The sequence below is a fragment of the Corylus avellana genome, chromosome 2 (assembly GCF_965113065.1).
Source record: "Corylus avellana chromosome 2, dhCorAvel1.hap1.2, whole genome shotgun sequence".
Lineage (NCBI taxonomy): Eukaryota > Viridiplantae > Streptophyta > Magnoliopsida > Fagales > Betulaceae > Corylus > Corylus avellana.
In genome coordinates, this window is record NC_142491.1 from 44,144,790 (window position 1) to 44,168,351 (window position 23,562).

Consider the following 23,562-nt stretch of genomic DNA (forward strand, 5'->3'; position numbering starts at 1 on the left):
TCGCACCCCAATAGTGGGGGTATATGGTCCGGCCACGCGGTAGTGATATGTAATGACACGTTTACTTAGGAATTTATTTTATACTTGCCCCTTTTTTAAAATATTTTTATATAATATAATTTTTTGAAATTCAAGGCTTATTATTGAACTTGTAATTGATATGTCAAAAGTATATCAATATTTATGACAAACATTAGTTTCCTCGATATCTAGATCTTATAAAGTTATTATATTCTACGATACAAATTTCTTCAAATCTCAACCATTGCTTTCAAATTAAAGAGTTGAAATTTTGCCATATCTATACTTATTAAGAATACTGAGTTGGTAAAAGTGATAAATATTGATGTGACAAAATTTTAACCATTTATTTTGAAGTTAATAGTTGATATTTAACGAAATTTACGCAATAGAATACCCCAGTAAATTTTAAAGATATAACTGCAATATAGAATAATGTTATATACATCTTTATCCCAATGAGTTAATGTGTCAGTACTTATCAGTCCGTATTGAAAAAAATAAATAAATAAATTCCAAAACTAACGATCACTGCCACATCATTTCATTTAAGTGGAATGAAAGTGTAATATATAACATTACTCTTCCATACGACATGCTCTCCAAGTTCGGGGGAGCGAATTCCACGAAACCAGTTCTAATTTATTGTCAGTTCATCCTCATCCAGAAAGTGTATTAAGTTTCTCTAGTTGCAACAGTGTCAAGAAAGTCTCAAGTGTCGTTTATGTTCAGAATTTCAACCAAAATGATCATATCCTTGAATAAAAGTTCAGAAAGTCCTTTCACTAAACTTGGGAAAAGAGGGAACCAATACAAGTCAGAAGATATACAACAGGATAATTTATTTCAGCTTCTGGTACTCGACACCAGACACTATGTGAGGAAGCAAAAATCATACATATGATTAGAGGTATAGCTTCATGAAAAAGAGCTTACTTTGGTGACCTGAGGACAAAAACAAGCAATACAAAGACAAAAGGATTTCACCTTCTCAGAATGAGAATTCCTCAGGTAGTTCTTGAAATTTTCCTGATAAAAAGCTCTTGTACTTTTCTTGAAGATCTCCACCTTCAAAAGATATTATATGTCAATCCACCAAGTATAACTTCCTTGAGAATTAAAAAGCAGGGAAAAAAATAATAATCAAAGAGCTACCTTTTGCTTGAAATGTAGGGATGTTCTTGGACAGAGTTGATTCCACCAACTTTACGAGATCCTTGCCTGAAAATTCGGTAAACGATACCACATTGTGAAAAATCTCTATGCATTACCAGAGAGTTGACTCAGTTGGAAAACAAAGGAGGATAAGAGGCAATGACTTTATTTGTTTTACAGTAATGATGTCATATGTACTTATATGTATTAGAAGGGAAAGAGAATCATGATATGTCCAAGGTAATAAAGTGCTGGACAAAGCTTTCAGAAGCCATATTCCCAGGGTGGGGGGCAGTACAACAACCACATAAGGGAACAGACTGCATATATAGAACTTTAAACCCACAAAAAATGTCTAATCCCATGGGGAAGTCTAACGACAATCAAAAGATGAGAAGTTAGACTCTAACACAACTTCTGAAGCACTGCACATAACTATAATATAACCAAATATTATATCCTTCCCATCCCACAATAAGAAGATTCAGATTCAGCTGTACTTTGACCACAGAGGCAGCCAAAGGAAAAAAAAAAAAAAAAAAAACAAGAAAACCACTTAACAATCAATTCTCATATTTGGAGAGGAAAGAGAAGAAAAAAACAAAGGACTGTCATTTACAGAATTGATCAGATAGCGCTACTAAAAAAACACTCAATTAAAAGGGTGGCTCCTATCCATGAGATAGTTCAAACTCATCCTGCTTCTTTTACTTACCAGTTATGCTCTTTTCTCCCTCGTTGACATTAATGAGGAAGGATGAGATTTGGTTCTCTTGCAACTGCAGCAACAGTGTAAAAGCCAAATTAGTCCTTATCAACATAACCAAAATAACGATAATTAATCTAAATTGGACAATATAATGTCTGCACTATATGAGAAAGTTTAAGATGTGACCTTGGACAGAAAAGCCTTTGCAAGTTCCAATGGGTCGGTAGATGAAGGACCCTTGCTGTATGCAGGTGTGAACTTCCCATTTTGATAGCCTGCTAGGAAATGATATGCTGCCTGACCAGGAGAGAGCCTTGAGACAGAAGGGATAACTCCAGAACTGCTTCAACAGAAAGGAACATGTTACACAGGCCAATTTGTAATAGGAAAAATAAATAACATGAAAGAAAGTAGCACATATGAATTGTAATATAAATGAATTTCATATCCCCTTAGTCCTAAAAATTTTGCAAAATATTTAATTAGAGTTTTTCTAAAGAAAAAATAAGTTTAACATACAAGACATAAAGACAGAATAATCACCAAATGACATGACTACAAACTGCTTCCCCACCTTTATTCTGGCTAAAAAAATGAAGAAAGACAATAGAACAAAGCCTTTAAAATCAAATATTCGTCCCTCCAAATGGATAAAGGGTTAGACCTATTTATCTGTCGTATCAATTACTTAACTCAAAACCTTTGACAGACAAAGTCACCATCTCCAATTAGACATACATTTCTTTTCTCTTTCCCCCTCTCTTTGGCATTACCAAATAAGGGTAACCCCCCGCTAGGCCATCCCTGATCTAATTAGAATGATTATCTTTATGACTAAAGGTGGATCAACTTACTTCTCAAGCAATAGTTTTTTTTTTTAATAAGTAATCGAAATATCATTAAAAGCGCAAAGTGCAACTCAGGTACTCTAGAAGTATACAGAAGAAGCGCCTAATTAGGCGGAGAAAACAGTACAAAAAAAAATATTAAAACTAATCACCAAGGGAGTCGAGCAATAATTCCAATCCCTTACTTCAGCTTACCAAGTTGAAGCTAGGTATTTTGAGATCATTTCTTCTGAAGTGATTAGATCAACGATGAAAACAGGCTTTCTCACATACAGAATGAGCTCATCGTTTCAACCCATCATAGGTGTTTGGAATTGTGGGGTTCAGGTAACAATCATTTGGTCTGAAGGCAACATTACATCATTTTACAGAGAATTTCCATGTCATCGGCATTTTAAAATTGTACCAGAGAAGAAAATATTAAGAAATAAAAATGCTCATAGCTTCTCCAGATGGTTGCATAAGAGATTTGGGAATGAATCACAGCCTCTTTCAGCAGTGTGGGCCTTTAACGGGTATGTAGGAGGACTATGTCCCTGTGTATAGCTCATTTTCACTCTAGCTATCAAATATAAGGCGAAATAGAAATGAAAAAGAGAGAAAAAAGATGAAGAGATCACAGATAGTGTGCCATTTCACCATAATTATCCGAGAAGTTATTGAGACAATCTCAAATAAAGTTTTTTATTTTATTCAGTATAAATACATGCTTGCTTTTTGGCTCATAATAAATTTCTTGAAAAATAATGATTGGAAAACAACAAAATTCAAGAGTGCACATCAAAAACAACCTAACCGTCCAATCAACAGCACACTACCTAGGTATCTATGCATGAGACAAGAATCATTTGGGACAGAAGAGCCATGGAGAAAGCCATATTTTTATCCAAATCATTGAGTAAAGGGACCAAAGAACCTTTACATTGTTTTGTTACCTATCAGAAGATGCAAGGACAACAGCAGCTGGCAATTTGAATAAACTCAAGCCACCAGATTTTCCACTTTGAAAATATGGTGCAACACCTTGAGAAGAAAGAATTACACCTGCATCTGCAGAAACCAAGGAATCTGCACAGCTCTGAATGGTTTCTTCAGGAGCAAATAAAAGAATCACAGAATCACCCGACACTAGGAGCCTGAAATTTGCAACTCCAGTTGTAAATAAAAAATTGCATACAAACTAGAATTATAACAATGTGTAAAAATTGGAGAGCATTACCTGGCAGGTAGAGGAAGGCCTCCCCGTGAAGATATGATAGGTCCAGACAAGGCAGCTAGTGCTTCTTTAATTCCATTTGTATCTGAGAACGCTTTACCACATAAAATGAGTGATGATCGCTCAATATCAGCAGCTACAAATCCCTTATTTCCTTTAGATCCCAGACCAATATTGTCCCCCACCCCTGGACTGCATGGTCAAAAGTCAAAATTGGAAAAACAGAATTGGGTAAGTGTTTTTGATAAGTTAACAACGATCATTGTCAAGAAATCCACAAAAGCTGAGGGGTCAAAAACCCAAATTGGGTAACACAATTAGGTAGGTGCTTCTAATAGGTCACTAAGAGATTAATAAAGTAACATGGTTCCACAAATGACACAGCAGTTTCCACAAACACCCTGCCTTAGTGGCATACCAGAGAAGAATCAGCACAAAGAATACCTTAAGAAACCTTGCTATGGCATTAACTTCAAAATTTCAAAAATAATGCAAAATAGGCAACTAGAAAGGATAAAGAGAACATATTATGCCTTGTTGCCAAATGTCTGGGATGGCAAACATAAGGCATTAGGAAATAATTCAGTGAAAATTTGGAATATCTTGTGTAATACTTTTTTTCCCTACATGATCTTGCAGTGGAGTTCGACCATAATGCGGTCCATTAAAGGAAGTTGCTCTAGAAAATTCTTATTCTTACTTTGTTCCATGTAGACCGGAGGAGTAAAATACAAGATATTTTGAGTGCAGAAGTGGGGCATTCCTTAAATAGGACAAAGATCAATTGATTTCAATTATAGACTAAGTGTGACAAATTCTTATTAGCAAATTAATGAGTCAAAATATGTTGCTAACAATATAATAATTACAAGGTCCAAATACAATTGTGATCCCTAAACTATGTGTCAGATTTCAATTCCCTACACGATTGATTGTTTCCATTTAATCCTTAAATTTTAAAAACATGTTCATCTGATTCTTATCCTATCTTTTCATGACCGTGCGAACAGCAATTGCTAATGTGACACATTCATTTATATACATGTCCTCATAATTGATGTAGTATGTCAAATCACATGCTAATTTCTAAAGGACAAACACATATAAAGACATCTGACCTGCACTTCAAAAGTACAATGTTTATATTAATTTTACCATTTTTTCAGATATTAAATTTGCATGTCTCTTTATATTATGATTTTTGTAAAACCAGCACGTGGCTTAACCTGACATATCAGTATTTTTTTAAGGACTTTAAGTTTTTTACCAAACGGACTCATTTATGCTTGGCACAACTTTTTATGTACAAAACCAAGTAGGCTCTCAATCATTAGCCTAACCTCACAAGCATCAAGCATTTCGTCAACAAATAAGTGAATGAGGAAAGCACCCAAATTACTTAGGAAGCACTTAAATCAATAAAATTTAAATCCCCACTAGCTCTAGTTACAAAAGTTAGCCTAGGCACACCCAAGCACTCACGAAGCAAGATCAGACATTTTGCATTACAAAACCAAGTGCTGAGAGCGAGTATACCATAATGAATTATGAATAAAAACTGGCAAAGAGTACCTTATAGAGGTAGCAACATATACGGTCAAAGGACAAGAATCATGTGAAACTGCACGAGTCGGCGTCTTCCAAAGAACATTTGAAAGTGATAATACAGCAGCAGGACTATCACTTATTACACGAACTTTTGCATCACATTTTGGCGATGAACCAATGGCCCCATCATGAACAAAAACATTTGAGATGGATGATATGTGACTTGTAACCTGATAAAACCGTGTAATATTCGATAAATAAAATAAACATCGAGCACTGTTGTAACCAGTATCAAGATATTAAAAAGAAAACAAGTTTCTACACATGGTCAACCCAGACAAGTCTAACCCAGGATGGTGAAAGTGGTGCTAGATTGCATATATTAAAATAGAACGTACCATAAATATATTTCTTTCCCATAAAGAAACAAAACTTAGGATGAACCACGGAACCTCTATGGCTAAGCCACTAGTACCTCACTAGGGAGGAGTAATAAACAGAACTTTCTACAAGGAAATTGTACTTTGTGGTGCTTTAGTAATAAAGGATGATCATACATAATTGAACCCAACTTATTGTTCACATCGGATGCAACATTCTCGTGCATTCAGCTGTGACACAGAGAGAGAGAGAGAGTTTCGAACTGGCATTTCATTGAAGTTGAAAACTCTCCCAGAAATGCTCTTTTCAAGGTAGGAAGTTGCAGGCCTTGCAAAAAGAATAATGTGCATTAAGTACAACTAAACAAATTATTCTTCAGTTTTTTCCAATTTTGACTTTTGACCATGCCTTATCAAAAAAAAAAAAAAAAAAAAAATTATTCTTCACATTCTAACAATTCTTGATATTCTTCAAAATTAAGTCCAGGTCATGTATATAAAACAACAAAAACACCTTGCAAAAAAATTTGCATAATATGCATCAGGTAAAACTGGAAGAAAAAAAATCTCACATTCTATCAAATTTAAATAAGTTCTTGATATTCTTAAAAGTTATGTCCATCTCATATAAATAGAACAGTATAAACAAATAATAGAGAGAGCCAATAAAGAAGAGGATATCAAAGCCAGAAGCTAAAACATGCCTGTTTCAAAAGTTTGCCAAATTGTCCCTTGGAAAGTTCTGAAGCTCCTCCAACAATACTTCCTCTAACATGAACTGGAAGTCCTGACAAGGACGCTAACAAGAAAAAAATCGGGGTAAATCAGAGTTATCAATAGGTAGGATTAGAAATGAATATGATCAACTCTACCTGCAATGGTTGCACCCTTTTGTTTTAGTTCAGAAGGTTTCAAGTTTTGAAAAGCTTTGTCCTTCACAATAACACCTTTGCCAGCTAAAGCCCAGTTAAGACCATAGGAAAATCCAGGGCCCTCCCTGCATTTAAGAAGGCTTGAGCAACATATAACAAGAATGCAATTCCCACCACTTTCAAAGCACATCTAAAGGTGTTTACATCATATACAGTTCGCTACCTTACAATTTATGTGTACTACATGCAAATGAAATCTCATAGCCAAGAGTCTAACACAAACCTCAAACTAAGAGGCCAACGATATACATGTCAACAAAGTTAGAATCTTTTAGATGCTTGTAGAGTGTTTGCCTCTCCTGTATACTTTTCGTGCATGAGGGCTTTACCTTTTTCTTTCAATAAATTATTTATTCAGTATAAGAAAAATAAAAAAGACGAAGACTAAGAATTAGTAAGAATATTCTATTATGGCCTTGTCAAGATTCTTCGCTTGCAAAGATTCAAATCTCTTCCAAACACTAGTATCAGTGTCACTGTAGTCAGAGTGATAGATGATCAAACATCTTTACTTTCCTCTAAGCACCTAAAGAGGGGAACAATCTTGTTCTACAGCGTTTCTGACTATTAATCCTTCTTCATACACAGTGGTTCCAATTTATTTTTGGGTCTTCAATTTTTTGCATTTATAATTGATATGGTAACGGATATTCTCAGGTTCTTGAGGAAACAATTGCACATTCCAATATATACCAACTTGAGGAGTTTTTGCTGCCAAACCTTACAAGTTACAATACCTAACCAAACCAAACTGATGTTATCTGAAAGATGGAATCTCTGGCATTAGCAACCCATTAGGGACTACGGTCAAGCCTCCAAATACTCAATTATATTAGCAAAAATTGATCTACCATAGCAGAATTCCATCTTAGCCAGCTTGAAGCTTGCATAAGCTCGTCATAATGTAAACGACAAGGATTCGATGACAGTTGTACGAGCAATTATATTAATTAGGTTTGTTCGTCAACCAGAATAGTCATAAATGATCAGTTTATTACACATGGGTGTATACATGCACACAGCAAATCCCACTTGTCAAAAACTAAAAACTCAGGGCTAATTTCAGCAAAGTATCAATGATATTTTTAAGTCATCAGGTAATGCATCACCTTGGAAATACTACTGTTTCAGCTTCATCCTCAGCAAGTGGGGTAGAAACCGCATACTGCAAAACTCCAACAACAGTGATAATGTCAGATGAAGTCTAGTCCAATCATGTTTGGTTAACAAAGAAAATGAAAGACATGTGATAAGACGTCAATCAAACATGTACGACACAACACATACGCTGAAGTCTAGCAGTACTACCATATGACTAGATCTAACCTTCTCCACATCAAAGATATATCAAACACACCCACATTTTGCAGAAGCAAATTCCCAAGAAATTTATGTCCAATATCATCTTAAAATGTAAAAATAGAAACTCATGATGACACATGGCTCAGAAGGTAACAAGAGGAAAAACCATCATAATATGGACATAATACAGCTGAAAACATAATTGACAACAGCTTAACAATCTGGATAATTAGATGATGGATTGAAAATTAAAAGTCAGTTGAGTGTTCTAATAAAATTAGAAGCACTTACTCAATTTTTTTGGGGTTATAAATAAAAATTAAGACATTTGCAAACTTTGGCATTCTGTTTGTTCTAATTACTTGATAATATAGTTCAAAACCTTTGGCAATGATGAACATATAACCCAATACCTCCTGGTATTAATCGAGAAATATACAAGTTTCCATGTCAACAATGATGTCTCAGCCAAGATATCATCCACATCAGCCCTTTTGTAGTCAATTTTCATCTTCCAATTTAGCTAACACTAAGACATATCGTTATTACTCTATTAAAAACTCAGCTAGATATGAAAATATCAAATATGAGTAGAAAATTACTAGATATCGAATGTTAATTGTTACTGGTGGGATTATATGCATATGAGAAGTGAATTTCACAGACCACAGTCCTCAAAAGGATTGGCCACCATGGAAAGCAAAACCCACCAGAAACAAAAATCCTACCATTGCTTGAGCATGCACTGGGGAAAAAGAATCCTGTAATTAAAGCCTAACACTCTTTTCCACTTCCCTGGCCAGTGGTCACCCTAAGAGGACAAGGCTACTCAAATAATGTCACAACCAACTTCAACTCCAGATGCTGCAGCCTTCTCGAAGAATGGGATTCCAATGCACATCTTTGTATCCACAGAAACTATTCACCACCAACCCATTCTTCACTTCAACAATCTAGGAAGAAAATTCGATGGAACCCTCACACAAAACATTGGGTTGAAAAGTCAACAATCCCCAGTTCCACATATAAAAGCCTATCCAACTTCCTTAAACCCTTCCAAAACATTTATGATCTCTTTTTTTCCTGAAACCCACTCCAGGAGACCCTTTAACCTCCTCTATCCTCCTCCTTAGGTGTCCAAGCCTAGTCTCTACAGCCACTTGGCTACACAGTCCCCCTTCATTACTCATGTTGTATTCAGAAAAACTGTAATTCCTCAGTTTCCTTCTCCATGCCAATTTTAAAAACTCGCTCACATTAAACTAATCAAAGAATGATAATCCGAATTTCGGTCCAAACTACAACACCCTAAACTCACATTTCCAAAAATGTCACTCCCATCATCCAACCAAAGTTTATAATTGTTAAATACAGCTCAGTCTGCCACACCCACAATCTAAAAACCAAAGATAATCATCCAAATCATAAAAATAATCACCAAGCATGTACAGTTTCAGCTCCCCACATGAAATCTTGAACCAAAACCAAAAAATAAATAAATAAAAATTGTCAAAAAGAAGAAGAAGAAGAAGGAAAAACAACATTTCCAGCATCAAATGACAATAAAAAAGTTCATATAACACATCCATACATAAACATATGGAAACATATATATACATAGAGAGAATGTGAGAGAGAGAGAGAGACTGACACATCGAGAGGAGAGGAGGAAAGGGTTGGATCTTGAGGAGGGGGAGCGAGTGAAAGAGCTGGAGCTTTGGAGGAATCGCTTGAGGACTATGTTCCTCATCATCCTTCTCTCTTTCGTTTACGATTGAATTTAGGGATGCCAATCAACCGAATCAAAAACACTCACACCCACTACCTGAACCAATATGTTTTATGTCTACTGTCGTGGCAGAGAGACAGAAAGGTAGAAAAAGGGCATGTTGGGTCAAACAAAGGACGGGTGTAAATGAGCCGGGCCTGTATCCGATCCAGATTGAAATGCCTAGAATGAATTTTCCATATTTCACGATTTGAATGGGCTGCAAGGCTCGTCTGATTTGGACAGTTTAGAGTGTCCATCTCACTTATTCAAAACAATTGGGCCTCAAAGTCTAATTTTATTTTAAGCACGAACAAATTTTAGCTGAGCAAAGTTTTTTTTTTTTTTTTTTTTTTTAACTGAATTGAAAGAATTTTTTATTTATTTAAACTATTAAATTGACATATATACTTTCTTGTCCGGGTCTAGAATGGACCCGTTTTATGAACCTCGAAGGTGCCATTCTAGATGGGCTTGGTGCTGCTCTTTTTGTACATTTTGAACTTAATTAGGCCAATACTCTTTTAGGGCTTGTTTGGTTCGCAAATTGAGTATTCCGTTAAAAAAATGAACAACTATTAAAAAAATATATATATACCTAAAATTGCAGGGGTGCCCGGCAACCCCATTGGAGTGGCTGGCCACCCCTAGCATGACATTGGGGTGGTGCGCATGGGGGTGGTCACACCACCCCCGAGGCACCTAGGGGGTCCACCCCAAGGTGCTCTGGGGGTGGTGCGACCACCCCCATGTCCTGCCAGTGGGTGGTTGGCCACCCAATGGGGTTGCCGGCCACCCCTTAAATTCTAGGTTTTCATTTTCTTTTCTTTTTTTAATAAAAAATAAATTTTAGGGTTAAAATAAAATAAAAAAATAATAAGGGATTTTTTGGAAGGAATAGTTATTTCACTCATTTTTTAGATAAATAGTTATTCATGTGTGTATGAAATTAGTCATTCCCGTGAAAATAACTATTCTCATGAATAAATTCCTACCAAACAAAAGAATAACTATTACATATAAATAACCGTTCTATTTCAATGATCTATTCCTCAAGCTAAACGGCCATTAGTCTCTTTGTAAACAGATTTTGGGCCACAATGAACTTTAGTGGCAATGTAACATCACTTGCTTGCACACACGAATACAAAATTTCAACAAATAAATTGACATCTAAGATGAAGGTTTTTAAACTTAAAAACACTAAATTAAAAAAATTTAAAATTTAAGGGGGTGTTTTTAAAATTCAAGAGAGTGATTGCAAATACAATAAAAGCTTAAGAGAATTAAATGAAGTTTCTGCTTTTAAAAATTATAGAATAAGAATCTAAGAAAAACTTTGAATTCGAAACCAATCTAAGGATTTGTCTATTTTAAAAAATAAAAATAAAAAACTTAAAAATAATAATTAGGACTATTACGTTAGTATTGAAAAATAAAAATGTAGTATATGTCATTTACTGTTTGCGTATATATATGTTATGGGATCCACACTTCAATTCTATAAATTAAAAAACATATAAAATAAATATGTATAAAAGTATGAAAAAATAACATTTAAAAAAATAAAGAAGCAAACCTAATTGCATCTATAAGGGGACAAGAAGGTTGACTTCATAAACGTAGTCTTGTTGTTCTACCTTCAATTATACGTCAACTGGAACAGCTAGCAGATCTCTGGCAAGTCCCATTTGTCAACTGGATCTACTCTCATAATTATCAACCCCAACTCAGCAATAATACACGTACCTGTTTTCCATGACGTGGAAGGCAGATCATCTCTATCGAGTAAACTTCGAGTATACAATTAAATGAATACTCGACTTTAATAATTAATCTCGTGGTATAAACTCAATGAATAGGCCGTTTGACACAGGTATCTCTTCCGCCCATCAAATTAATATTTTTTAATGGGATTATGACAACTGTTTTAGGATGTATTTGGGATTGCAATTTCGAAAATAATTTACGTTTTTAAAAGATATCACAAATTGTAACGATTTCAAAAATATAATTTTTAAAATCAGACTTATTAAAACCGCTATCCTATACAGATTGTACTGATACTTACGTGCCAATCTTCCCGTCCATTTCTTTAACCACCATCTTCCCAACCATATTCTAACCGCACTCTTTCAATGCTCTCTCCGTTAATTCTTTCTCTTATAAATACAAAACACGCATCATTTAGTTTCCTTGACCTTGGAGCTGCCAGCTCTTCCTCCGCGTGCGTACGTGTCATCTCCCATGGCTCCGGCTTCTTTCAACCAAAACGCAAAGACAGTTTGCGTTTTGGATGCCTCCGGCCGCCTAGGCTCCGCCCTTGTGCAACACCTCCTGCATCGAGGCTACACTGTCCACGCTGCTGTCCAAAACCATGGTTCCTTGTTACTGTTTTTTGCATCCTTTTTGGGCTCTATTTTTAATTTAAATGATTAAATATAATTACTATTTTTTGCAGGCGAGTTGCAATCTTTCGAAGAGCATAAGAAATTAAGGGTTTTTCATTCGGACCATCTGGACTACCACAGCATACTGGATGCTTTGAAGGGATGCTCCGCTTTGTTCTACACTTTTGAGCCTCCACCGGATCAGCCCACCTATGATGTATGTCTTCTATACTTCCCTCTATACTACTCTTCCTCCTTCCCTATCTTTAGAAAGTTGGATATTATATATATAACTTGTTGACACAACTTTTCTCGTGTAGTTATTATTATTTATATATATATATATATATATATATATTAAGTAATTTTAAAAAAATACCAAATAAAAAAGGACCATATAGGATGTTATTAGAAAATTTTTTATTTTGGGTTATTTTTAAATGACCACATAGAGAGAAAAGTTGGGTCAAAGCTACGTATCTATCATTTTTCATAAATAAATATTATGATAGGTGGATTGTTATGTTAATTTTTCCGCACGTATTGTACCACATATATTCATGTAAACTATCACATAAATTTATATAAAAAATAAAAAACTAATTTAAAAACTATAATACCTCAAGCATTTTTTATTAACTTATGATATAGAGCAATATATATAATCCATCTAAATACTTTTTATACTCTAGTTTTTATTTTAAAATATATATATACTCGTTAGAATAATTTTTTTTCGGGTCAAACTGATGAATAAGTTGGTAAATAGTTATGACAACTAGCTAAGACCATTAACTTAAGTCCTAAGAAGTAGTTCAATCGACTAAGACCACGCCTAATAAAACGAAAGTCATTAGTTCGAATTTATCTTCCCTTCTTGTGTAGACAAGTGAAAAAAAAAAAAAAAACATCAACTTAAATAAGAGCAAGTACGTACAATTGGGTAATTGAAAATTAAAATACATAAAAATAAAGGTACTTCTGCAAAATTAAACAGCTGTGCTTCATGGACGTCATTAATCTTGCGGTGTATTTGGTGCAGGAATTTATGGCAGAGGCGGAGGTTAGGGCAGCTCATAATGTGTTGGAGGCGTGCGCACAAACAGACACCATAGACAAGGTTGTCTTTACGTCCTCCGTCACGGCCGTTATATGGAGAGACGGCCGTGATACGATGTCGTCTGAAGTTGATGAAAGACGTTGGAGCGACGTAAATCTTTGTAGAAAATACAAGGTACCAAGGATTTTATATATATATATATATTCTTTGAAGTGGATTTTACATGCATGTATATTTGTGTGTATATATATATGGCTATTTTAGACATCTCGAAATTTAATTTATACAAATTTTATGTGGGTATATATACATGTATATATATGAGTGTAATATAATTAAGGTGGAGTTGAAATTAAGGTCAAACCCTAAATTTTAAAAGTATTAACTTTTTCTCTATTTTATGAATTACAGTTTAAAAACTAGAAAATATTCAAGATACTATATATGTTTTTACTACAATCTTACGCCACGTTGTGTCACATGAGTAAACAAGATTAGAGCATTGTTAATTACTTAGGTGGCAGAAATTTATTACAAACCATACATGTAACCGTCCATAATTGATGAAATGATTAAGCTTTTTCACTCATTACTTTTCATAAGGGTAAAAGTAGGGCTGTCAACATGCGAACCCAACACGAATACGACACGTAAAATTGGGGTTAGGGTTAACTGGGCTTAAACGAGTTCGAGTTATAAATGGATGACCCGTTTACAACACATTTAGTAAACGTGTCGTGTAGTGTCAACCCACCGGGTTCGTGGCTTGACACATTTGACCCCTTTTTTTTTTCTTCATTAAACGTCTAAACCAAAAAGCTCAACCCTATCAAAAAAACCTCTAATTCTGCCTCCCTTGTTTAGAAAGCAGAGAGGAAAGACTTGATTTAAAATTTTTTTTAAAAAAAAGGGTATGGCTATAAACGGTTAAAAACTATAATGAGTTCACATTCATGTCAAGTCAGGTCGATTTGTAAACGGGTAATACGACACGATTACGACCCATTTATATAAGCGGGTTCATGTCGTATTACTCGTTTATAGACCGTGTCATGTTCAGGTTGGGCTTAAATGTGTCGGGTCATAATCAGGACGGACACGAACCCAACACGCGAACACGTTTTGCTAGCCCTAGGTAAAAGAGCTTAATTATTTTTATCAATTTATAATAAAAGTTGTAAGACCCCAATTTTTTTAAAAAAATTAAGAAATAAATATTGACAAGTAAATTTAATTATTTAGTGACTTACGTAACAAGTGTTATATGAACTATCACATTAATTTATAAAAAATTTATAGTAAAAGCTTCCTCTTAAAAAATATAATTCAACAATAATTTGAAGTATCTTTATTTTTATAAATTAATAAAAATATGCACTTGAACAGCTGTGGCATGCTCTATCGAAGACCCTAGCCGAGAAGACAGCATGGGCCCTAGCCATGGACCGAGGAGTGAACATGGTGTCCATAAACGGTGGGCTTCTAATGGGTCCTGATCTAAAAATCACAGACCCATATTTGAAAGGAGCAGCTGAGATGTACACGGATGGTGTATTTGTTACTGTGGATCTCAGGTTCATCGTAGACGCGCACATCTGCGTCCTTGAAGACGTATCATCCTATGGACGATATATTTGCTTCAACCACGTCATCAATTGCAACAAAGATGCCGCTAAGCTTGCCCACATGTTACTGCCACCCTCTGAATCTTCAACTCCTCAAAGGTTGGTAAATAATTATTAATTTCAAGACCTTATTATTTTTTTTTAACATGTCCGCATAAGAGGGAGATTCGAACTAGTAATCTTCATTTCATTAGGCGTGGTCTCAATCAATTGAGTTACCTCTTGAGAATGAGACTTTTGCTTCTATAGGGTGTCAAATGTCAATGTCATAAATAAGTGGGATAGAGATTCTACTAGTAGCAATAACTCTTATTTGGACCGTTCATTTAAAATAAACAGTTCAAATTATGACAGCATATAAAAAAGAAAAAAAAAGAGAAGTGCAGTTGGGATGGTCCAACCATCCTTTTGGCTATTAAGATGGTTCAACCACCTTAAGCCGACCTTTGAAGAAAGTTGAGCCACTCCAGTGACAAAAGGAATAATTAATCACCCTAAAGGCTGAGTTGGGGTGATTATGCTACTCAGTAGTCACCTAGCAAGCAAGCCACAATTCTTTCTCTTTTATTGTTCTCGCAATTTGGATCATTTATTTTAAATGAATGGCTCATAAAATAGCTATTGCATTATTGGAATACCCTAGACTTTCAATAAGTGAGAATGATGTTTAGGTTGCTGTGAGTTGTAATTAATAAATGGTCATCAAGTAGCAATCGCCATTAACACTGAAACTTCCATTTCAACAACTTTTTGGAGGTAGCAATAAGACAAGATTTACGCAAAAAAGCCTAAACTAAAGAGTCACCTCAAGGAGTTATTGTATTAAATGATCTCCAACTAATTACGTTACATCTTGGGATTAGTATTAATGTTAATTATTATTTTTTCTTGCAGTTTGGAGGATACAAGAGTCTATCAAAAGAGGATAAGCAACAAGAAACTTCAAAAATTAATGGTGGATATATGATAGTGAGCTGATTGATCTGCAGCTTCGCCAAGAAGATTCTATCTTCCACTCGTAGGAACTACGAGATCACTTCAAGGACGCCTTCTACATTTAGGGGTCACTAACCGACCATAAAACTCTATTCAATTACAATAAGTGGAACGATCTTTCTCTTCTTTTTACAAAAAAAAAAATAAATAAATAATTATGCATTTCAATTTCAACCCTAAAGCTTGTACACCAATTCTAGTGACGTTTTTCAATGTACCATCAAATGAGCCTCTTCACTAAAGGCAATAAAGAGTGGTGCAGGCTTCGATTCCAACCCCTTTCCAACTCCTAAGAAAGAGGAGTAATGTTAGGAGGCAAGAAATAATCATCATTATGTCCTCCTAAATGCAACTTGACTTTTAAAATTACTAAGACTTGCAACAGTATCTCAATTTTAATTCAAACATGAGTAATAATGATAATCTTAAATTCAATTATAATTTTAAAAGCCGAGTCACATTTGAAAGAACATGAGTGAGTGAAGGCAACTCCGCCCCACATGTGAAGTAAGAGGTAGAGGTGCATCCCACCCTCTCATAGAGGGGTGATGGGATGAAAGCGACCTTCACTCACTTCTCCTTAGGGTGAAGGCCCTTAACTTTATTATTATTATTTGATTATTTTCGTACATTACAAATTTCTGATAGTTTAAGGGAGACATTGCCTAATAATTCGAAAGGAATGCATACTTTTCCTTTTTAATAATAGAATTTCATCTAAGAATAAAACAATCAACAATAGAAAATTAATTTCCTCAAATCAACTCTAATAAATGCCAAATGTCCTCTAACATGTGAAATACACATATTTTCTTTAATATTCTAGGCGGTCATTACCCTTCCATTAACCTAAGAACTCAAACATTGATTTTTGAGAAACTCAAACATACTACAAGACACTTGGTATACTACGTCGTCATCATCACCATATATATACACCATATTTACAACAAATTGGCTTGGCAAGAGGTAGTGATCATGTATCCTAGGTGCATTGCATTTCTTTAAGTACAAAAATTTTGTTAAGAACAAATTAAAGAGTCAATGAAAATCATTTCAGTGGAATGAATAACGGGTTCATATTCACTCTTAGTTTGGTTTGGCGGCTTTTAAACGTTCAATTTTGAAAAAATAATAATTTCAAAATATAGTTAATGCTTGATAAAATTGTGGGTTGACCTTTAAAATTGTACGTTTTTATTGAAAACGTTCAAAACCGCCACCTTTTTTCGTTCAAATGCAATTCCAAATGAAATACTTTATGTAATTTTGTTTAAAAAACACACTTTTTCGCTGAACGGGACTCTAAAATAACCCGTGTTGGACCCACACCATATGCATACGATAGATCTAACACTAGGATGCATGCTCAGATGCGAAAAGTATTCTAACCTATTCTTTTACACTTCTATCCAGAGATATATATTAGATTCAATCTCCACAACAATATATACAATCCACCCACATTGCATTAAAAAAAAAAAAAAAAAATTTGACATGTTACAAGAAGAAAGATCGGAATTCAAGTGTAACATAATGTTGAAGCTAAAGATGTATTAGTGTTTGGATTATAAATATACAACCAATCCCCACTTTCTGGGGGTACAGGAGCTTATAAATTCATTGTTCAATATCTTATTCTTATGCATAATAAAGACTCACCTTTTCCAAGCTGCAGTAATGTTAACTTATGTTTAGCAGAGGCTTAAGACTTGTTCAGGTACTCAGTGACAGAGAGACCAGCGAAGAGAGCTTCAAACAACAGATTTTAGCCCAATTCTTTGGCTGAAAGAGAACGTGGATACTCGAACTTACAATAATTTCCTTCCTCTCAGAAGCCGAACCCCCTTCACCCTGACAATCTCGACAAGAGTACAAAACTTTGAGCGTTGGGCCCTCTGCAATCCACCCATGGAAACTTGAATAAATCATATGAATGTTAAAGGAAAATATACGTGAGAAAACACTTCAGCAATCAGCATCTAAGAGGTGAGTGTTTGTGCACAAGTACTGTAATTTTCCTTTGTTATGTCACATTGTCACTGATAAAATATTTATAAACATTCCCTACAATTTAACAGTCACATTACGGTTATGATTATGTGTTCTATAAAACAGACAATACATCAACGTTCTTAGAAACAATTAGAGATTCTTTATTAAAATATATTGATTCCTGTGATGCCTCAAAAGGCATACTTTAGCTACAAATTCACAAGAATCCCACTTTGAATAGAATGTTTCGCTTTACCAATATATTGCAATAAGCTTAAATTCTATATCTTTATTAATAAATACCATGTTGATTCCTATAATGATATTGCAATTACTAGGAACACAAAAGAGTGGAAGGCTTTATTGATGCTAATTGGACAAACTCTCCCTCATATAGTAGATCAACTACATGATATTTTACCACATTTTATTACATAACTACTCCATAATGCTGACATGATAGTATTAATTAACTCTTGATTTTTTTTTAAAACAAACAATAATTGATCTAAGGGTTGGTTGGAATTGTCGTATCAACATTGTGCGACAGTTATAGGGCGAAAAAAAAATAATAATTCCTAGCATGCATTACTCTCCTCTCCTCTCCATTTTCTCTATCTTTCAGTTTCTGGTTCCTCAAAATATCAGATTTTTCAATATAATATTCTGGCATAACTGTCCACAAAATAAGCAAAAATTGCATTAAATGCTTGGGAAATTACCAAGTCCAAAGATGCTCGTTTTTGGGACGATCTGCAGGTGACTAACTTTTGATCTTTTTATTTTTTTCAGTGTCTGGATCTCTTCTTGATTTCCGTAGAAATCACGAAATTCCCCTAGGACATATTTATTTCCTTTAAGCTCCAACCTGCAGAAATATTTAGAAACTGTTTGACAACCATCTAAAAAATGGGCGATGAATGGAAATATGATCATGCATTTGACCACTTATTCTTCTAGTGCAGCAACTTGGGTTGGATGCGATGGTTGAAGGGCAGCTCAAGCCCAACCAAAGTGCCTGCCTGAATCCATCAACCACAGCAGGGTATTTAGGATTGAGATGTCTTCTCACTCATGCACATGCACTATATATATTTGCCCCATAATATGTTGAGAAACATGCTTAAGAAACTAAGAAATCAACGGATTAATAGCTTTATTAACTAATATGACCAATCGAAAAAAGAAAAGAAAATAAAAAACTTGCAATGAAACAATAATAACACAAGTAATAGCACCAAAACCAATTATCTGTAGACTATATGGTAATAAAAAAAATAAAAAATAAAAAAATTCTGTCAACTCAGAAGTTCGCTATTTCTTTTAACCAAATATTTAACATTTTTACTCATATCACCTTAAGAGTGGGTTGAGTTGATCGACCCCACCCAACCTTTTTGATGAATAAAAATTTATTATAAGGAAAGGCAAAGTGAGTACACGAAAAAAAAAAAAAAAAACCACCCGAATGGTGTCTAAAGTCTAAAAAGTGAACAAGATCTACAAGATTCGAGGGGAAAAAATTAAGAACAAAAGCTATACGGCTCAATTTGAGAGAGAACTCAATGAGGATTTTAAACAAAGGACATTAGATTCGCAGCCCTCAAATAGGCGCCTATGTACGTACTTTGGGTCGATTTACGTTTTTTAATAAATTTTCTATATCTTAAAAAAAAAAAAAAAAAAAAAAAAAATTCTATAAAACACAAGATGCATACACAAAAAAAGTAATTCTGCCCAGCCAATGCTTTTTTCTTTTTCTATTATTGGGACCAGCCATGCAATGGACTCGATACTGTTCAACAACTCATATGGAAAGTGGATGGAAGAAACAACTGGAAATGTTTTCTCAGCCAGACAATACCATTTAACTTCTATGGTACATAGTTGCTAGGACCTTTGTCAGCACATACAATTAGGTTGAGCTTTCATGCCAGTAACACAACACAAGCCATAGAAATACACGACAACTGAACATATTACCATATAAACAACCGCGCGCTCCGACCAATTTCCAATCCCATCCCTTGCCTTGAACAAGGTTTCCAACATAAGCAGCATCTCCATCATATTTAATTGATAGCCAAACCTTTATAGGCAGTAGCTCATTAGTAATTTTCTACACCGTGTTCGTTGCATCATGAACTAGCATCTACTCGACATATGTTTAACTCATTCTTGGTTTTCGTCTCTACCATATCACATGAATTTTAAGTAGTCAAAATAAAATCCTATCATGCATCAAAAGCAAAGGCAGGCTCAAGCATCCTGGCAATTAAGATGTCTAGGGCATAGTTTAATTATTATCCACCAAGACTTGACATTACACACAAAATATAGGAACATGCAGACAATATGTATACATATGTAATGTTTAAGGCACAGATAACAACACACCTATCCCACATTGGAGCTGTGCTAAGGATGAAATCAAACTTCTGATGTATAGACCGTTGCATCTCTTCCCTTCCACGAAAGGCACCTTCAGCGCAACCAGAAAACATACTTTTTTTAATTTGTTCTGGTTTCAGTTGTTCCCATTGGTCATAGGTAATGACTTCAGATGGAAAAATGCCTGAATAAATGATCCTACAAGGGGAAAAAAAAAGAAAAAAAAAAGAATACATCTTTATATATTTAGCTAATGGTATAGTATTAGCAGAAACTTATACAATTAGTACACGTACACTCAAGCGAGCTACTAGTTATTTTTCGGAATAGCAGAGTGACTAGGGGATTACTAGTGAACTAAATTCTAAGAAACTTCATTTATGAAAATTTCAATCAGCTTCCAACCTAAGCACCACTTTATCTATAAATTCTGCTAAGACGCTGTAAGCGGCAAATGCTTGCAATCTCCAAAGCCTTTAGAAGAAAACAACACAAAGATGAATGTGCAAATATTCCTGTCTGATTAACCACACCCACAAGTCAAAGCCTCAAAATGCTCTGAGAGAAGCTCAAGAAATGAGCACTAATCGCATATTAACCAACAGCAAAGCAACTTTCTCACACAATTTCCTTGGCCAATGAAATTATGACTGGAAAAAAAAACTAATAGCAATAAAGCACAGACCACATATTGCGGACAAATCATAAAAGCACTAGCTAGTACCAGGTCATTGATAGCTAGACCATACAAGTACATTTCAAAATTCAATTAGATGCGTAATCAAATAACAACACCGTCAGGGAAATTTCAATGCATACCGTAAGTTCGGTTTAGGCAGTACAACATAGCAAGAAAAATATCCTTCTGGCAGAGCAACTCCTCTCAGGTCAAGATATGATTTAAGAATTGAAGCTTTCCTTTTAGTCTCCACTACCTGAAATATAAAAAATTATAGAGCCAGTTGCAAGAACATTTGGTGGAAAAACAGGCAACCAAGTCACATCCTTCTAGATTCCCATTATCTACAAAATTAAGAAGAATTTTTTTTTTTTTTTTTTCAATTCGACCAATATTATTCCAAAATTCCCATATTGCCCATGATTTTTTTTTTTTTTTTTATGAAAAAAAAATTGGGGGGTGGGGGGGAGGGGGGGGTGCAAAAATGGCCAGATAGCCAAATAGCCACCCCAATTTTTTTTTTAAAAAAAATAGAAAATGAAAATTATTGGCAATATGAGAAGTTTTGGATATAATTGGTCAAATTGCAAAATTTGAAACTTTGGGAGGTAGATTGCAAAAATTGAAACTTTGGGGGGTAGATTGCAAAAATTGAAACTTTGGTGTTCAAATTGAAAAACGCTATCAACTTTGGAGGAGTAAACTATAATTTTCCCTAATTATTTTGTTTGTTTGTTTTCTTTTGATTATTTTGTTCTTAATACTAACTATATATTAATTTTATTTTTTATATTTAATATTTAATTTTAATATATTTTTTGATTTATACTTTGGCTTCCCTATGTTTATATATTTATTCATATTTTGGCCCCATCCCGGATATAAATTTATGACTCCATCCCTGTACGTTTTTACTTGACCATTATGAAGAAATTTGACTCTTAATACCAAGTACAAAACTACCCAACCAAATTTTATATCGTACACTGGTTTTAAACACCAAATCGGCCGATCATAAACGTAATTAAAAGGACAGCAATCCAAATCACTCTCACGAAACAAGTTACAACCCCATGCTATAGCTCCGTATAGCTAGCTGCAATACACAATATTTGTGGGCATCTTTCACGTGATAGACATGCTAGCTAAAGAATGTTGAATTCAGTAACCAAAGAAACTAGAATTTGAACTTACAGGATTAGGAAGACGCTCTTCTGTGCCTTTAATGGGTTCTACAATAACCCAGCAATCCGAAAACACTGCTGCAATTCCCGATATATCCTTAACAGATATCACCACTGCCTTCCTGTAATAATTGATGCATTAAGTAATAAAAAAACAATAAATTGAAGCACAAGAGAAAATAGATTCCTAAGCATATAGGCTTCTCCTTTTATATATATATATTATTTTATTTTTTTCTTTTCATATCCTTATATTTTCCAACATTTTCTCATCAGCCAACCATGGAAAATACAAAAATTATTCAGAAAAGTCAAGTTCAGTAAGTGGAAAATCTTACCCTTCGGTAACAAGAACAATGTCGATATCCTGTCTTGAAACGGTGTCGGCGTCCGGAATTCGAAGCCCCACATACGCATTTCCACCAAAAACCTTTTCAAGCCTACAATGTTTTTCAAAAAAAAAAAATTAGAGAAGCATACTCGCTATCCGGATGCCGAGAAAATGCGGGAAAGAAGGAGAAGAAAACAAAAAAGACAAAAAAAATCGAATCTCGTATTTTCTGCTGTTTCAGCTGGTCAGCCTATACACAATGAGAAACCAATAGCGTTAGTTTTCCCAGCCCAAACAACGAAAAGAACAAGAAGTCAAAAAGAAATCACATCTTCACCTTCTCTTATTTGACTCGCATTTTCTCAGCAACCAAACGGACTAGGACTACTAAGATCGAGAAAATAAGAAAGTCTTCTCTTTAAGTAAAATACCTATTTGCGACTGCGAAGAGGGAATTATATTTAGAGGATTCCTCCACCAAAACGTCGTCGCTGTACCAGTTGTATGCCTCTGCCAGACCGTACAAGATCACGCCACCAGCGATCTTTGGCCACATGGTGTTGCGTCTCCTGTTTGGTTCAGAACGTTGGCTTTGCCAGAAAATACGCAGATGCTATATATAATATAACACCAAGGATATCAAATTAAAGAGGGAGAGAGAATCTTCTTTTTCTCGGGAAAGTAGTTCCTACGAGAGAGAATCTTCTCTTTTTTCTCTTTCTCCGTTCTCTTTTTACCGTAATCGTACAGGGAGAGTGTGAGTGAGTGAGACGACCAGTGCCCTGAAGCGGACGCGGGAGCGTAGCGCGCGTTTGAGTTTTTTTTTTAATCAAATGGGAGACGGGGAAAAGGACGATCGTATTCGTATCGATGTGGCGTAGTGGGCTGGGCCCACCTTTTGTCCAAACTACACATGCTTAACCGCTTAAGTTTTAAGCAAAATGGGAGATGGATTCGGATCGATTGGAAAGTAACTTGTTCAAGTCTTACGTGGGCCCCAGCTTTTGTTCTTTCTATTGGTTGCTGTTATGT

The 23,562-nt window shown here is 34.9% G+C and overlaps 3 protein-coding genes across 4 annotated transcripts; 1 reads left to right on the plus strand and 2 right to left on the minus strand.

Annotated features, from left to right (window-relative positions):
* Positions 1 to 778: 778 nt before the first annotated feature.
* LOC132167222 (uncharacterized) lies at positions 779 to 9,953 on the minus strand. The gene is made up of 11 exons (XM_059578128.2): positions 9,763 to 9,953; positions 7,919 to 7,974; positions 6,750 to 6,874; positions 6,582 to 6,676; positions 5,522 to 5,727; positions 3,953 to 4,141; positions 3,669 to 3,869; positions 2,072 to 2,225; positions 1,892 to 1,955; positions 1,177 to 1,242; positions 779 to 1,089 (listed from the first exon to the last, which is right to left on the minus strand). Exons 1-11 carry the CDS (start codon positions 9,862 to 9,864, stop codon positions 1,013 to 1,015), a joined length of 1,335 nt encoding a protein of 444 aa, XP_059434111.1. The 5' UTR covers positions 9,865 to 9,953; the 3' UTR covers positions 779 to 1,012.
* A 2,110-nt stretch (positions 9,954 to 12,063) lies between these two features.
* LOC132186838 (cinnamoyl-CoA reductase-like SNL6) lies at positions 12,064 to 15,087 on the plus strand. The gene is made up of 4 exons (XM_059600936.2): positions 12,064 to 12,259; positions 12,341 to 12,486; positions 13,312 to 13,503; positions 14,716 to 15,087. Exons 1-4 carry the CDS (start codon positions 12,127 to 12,129, stop codon positions 15,070 to 15,072), a joined length of 828 nt encoding a protein of 275 aa, XP_059456919.2. The 5' UTR covers positions 12,064 to 12,126; the 3' UTR covers positions 15,073 to 15,087.
* A 2,363-nt stretch (positions 15,088 to 17,450) lies between these two features.
* LOC132186822 (uncharacterized) lies at positions 17,451 to 23,322 on the minus strand. Of its 2 annotated transcripts, XM_059600913.2 has the most exons (7): positions 22,962 to 23,322; positions 22,538 to 22,639; positions 22,210 to 22,321; positions 21,156 to 21,271; positions 20,343 to 20,534; positions 18,668 to 18,813; positions 17,451 to 17,848 (listed from the first exon to the last, which is right to left on the minus strand). In XM_059600913.2, exons 1-7 carry the CDS (start codon positions 23,084 to 23,086, stop codon positions 17,667 to 17,669), a joined length of 975 nt encoding a protein of 324 aa, XP_059456896.2. In that variant the 5' UTR covers positions 23,087 to 23,322; the 3' UTR covers positions 17,451 to 17,666. The 2 variants fall into 2 exon arrangements, with proteins under 2 accessions (XP_059456896.2, XP_059456908.2); XM_059600925.2 differs by lacking the exons at positions 17,451 to 17,848; positions 18,668 to 18,813 and adding an exon at positions 18,820 to 18,967.
* Between the last annotated feature and the right edge of the window lie 240 nt (positions 23,323 to 23,562).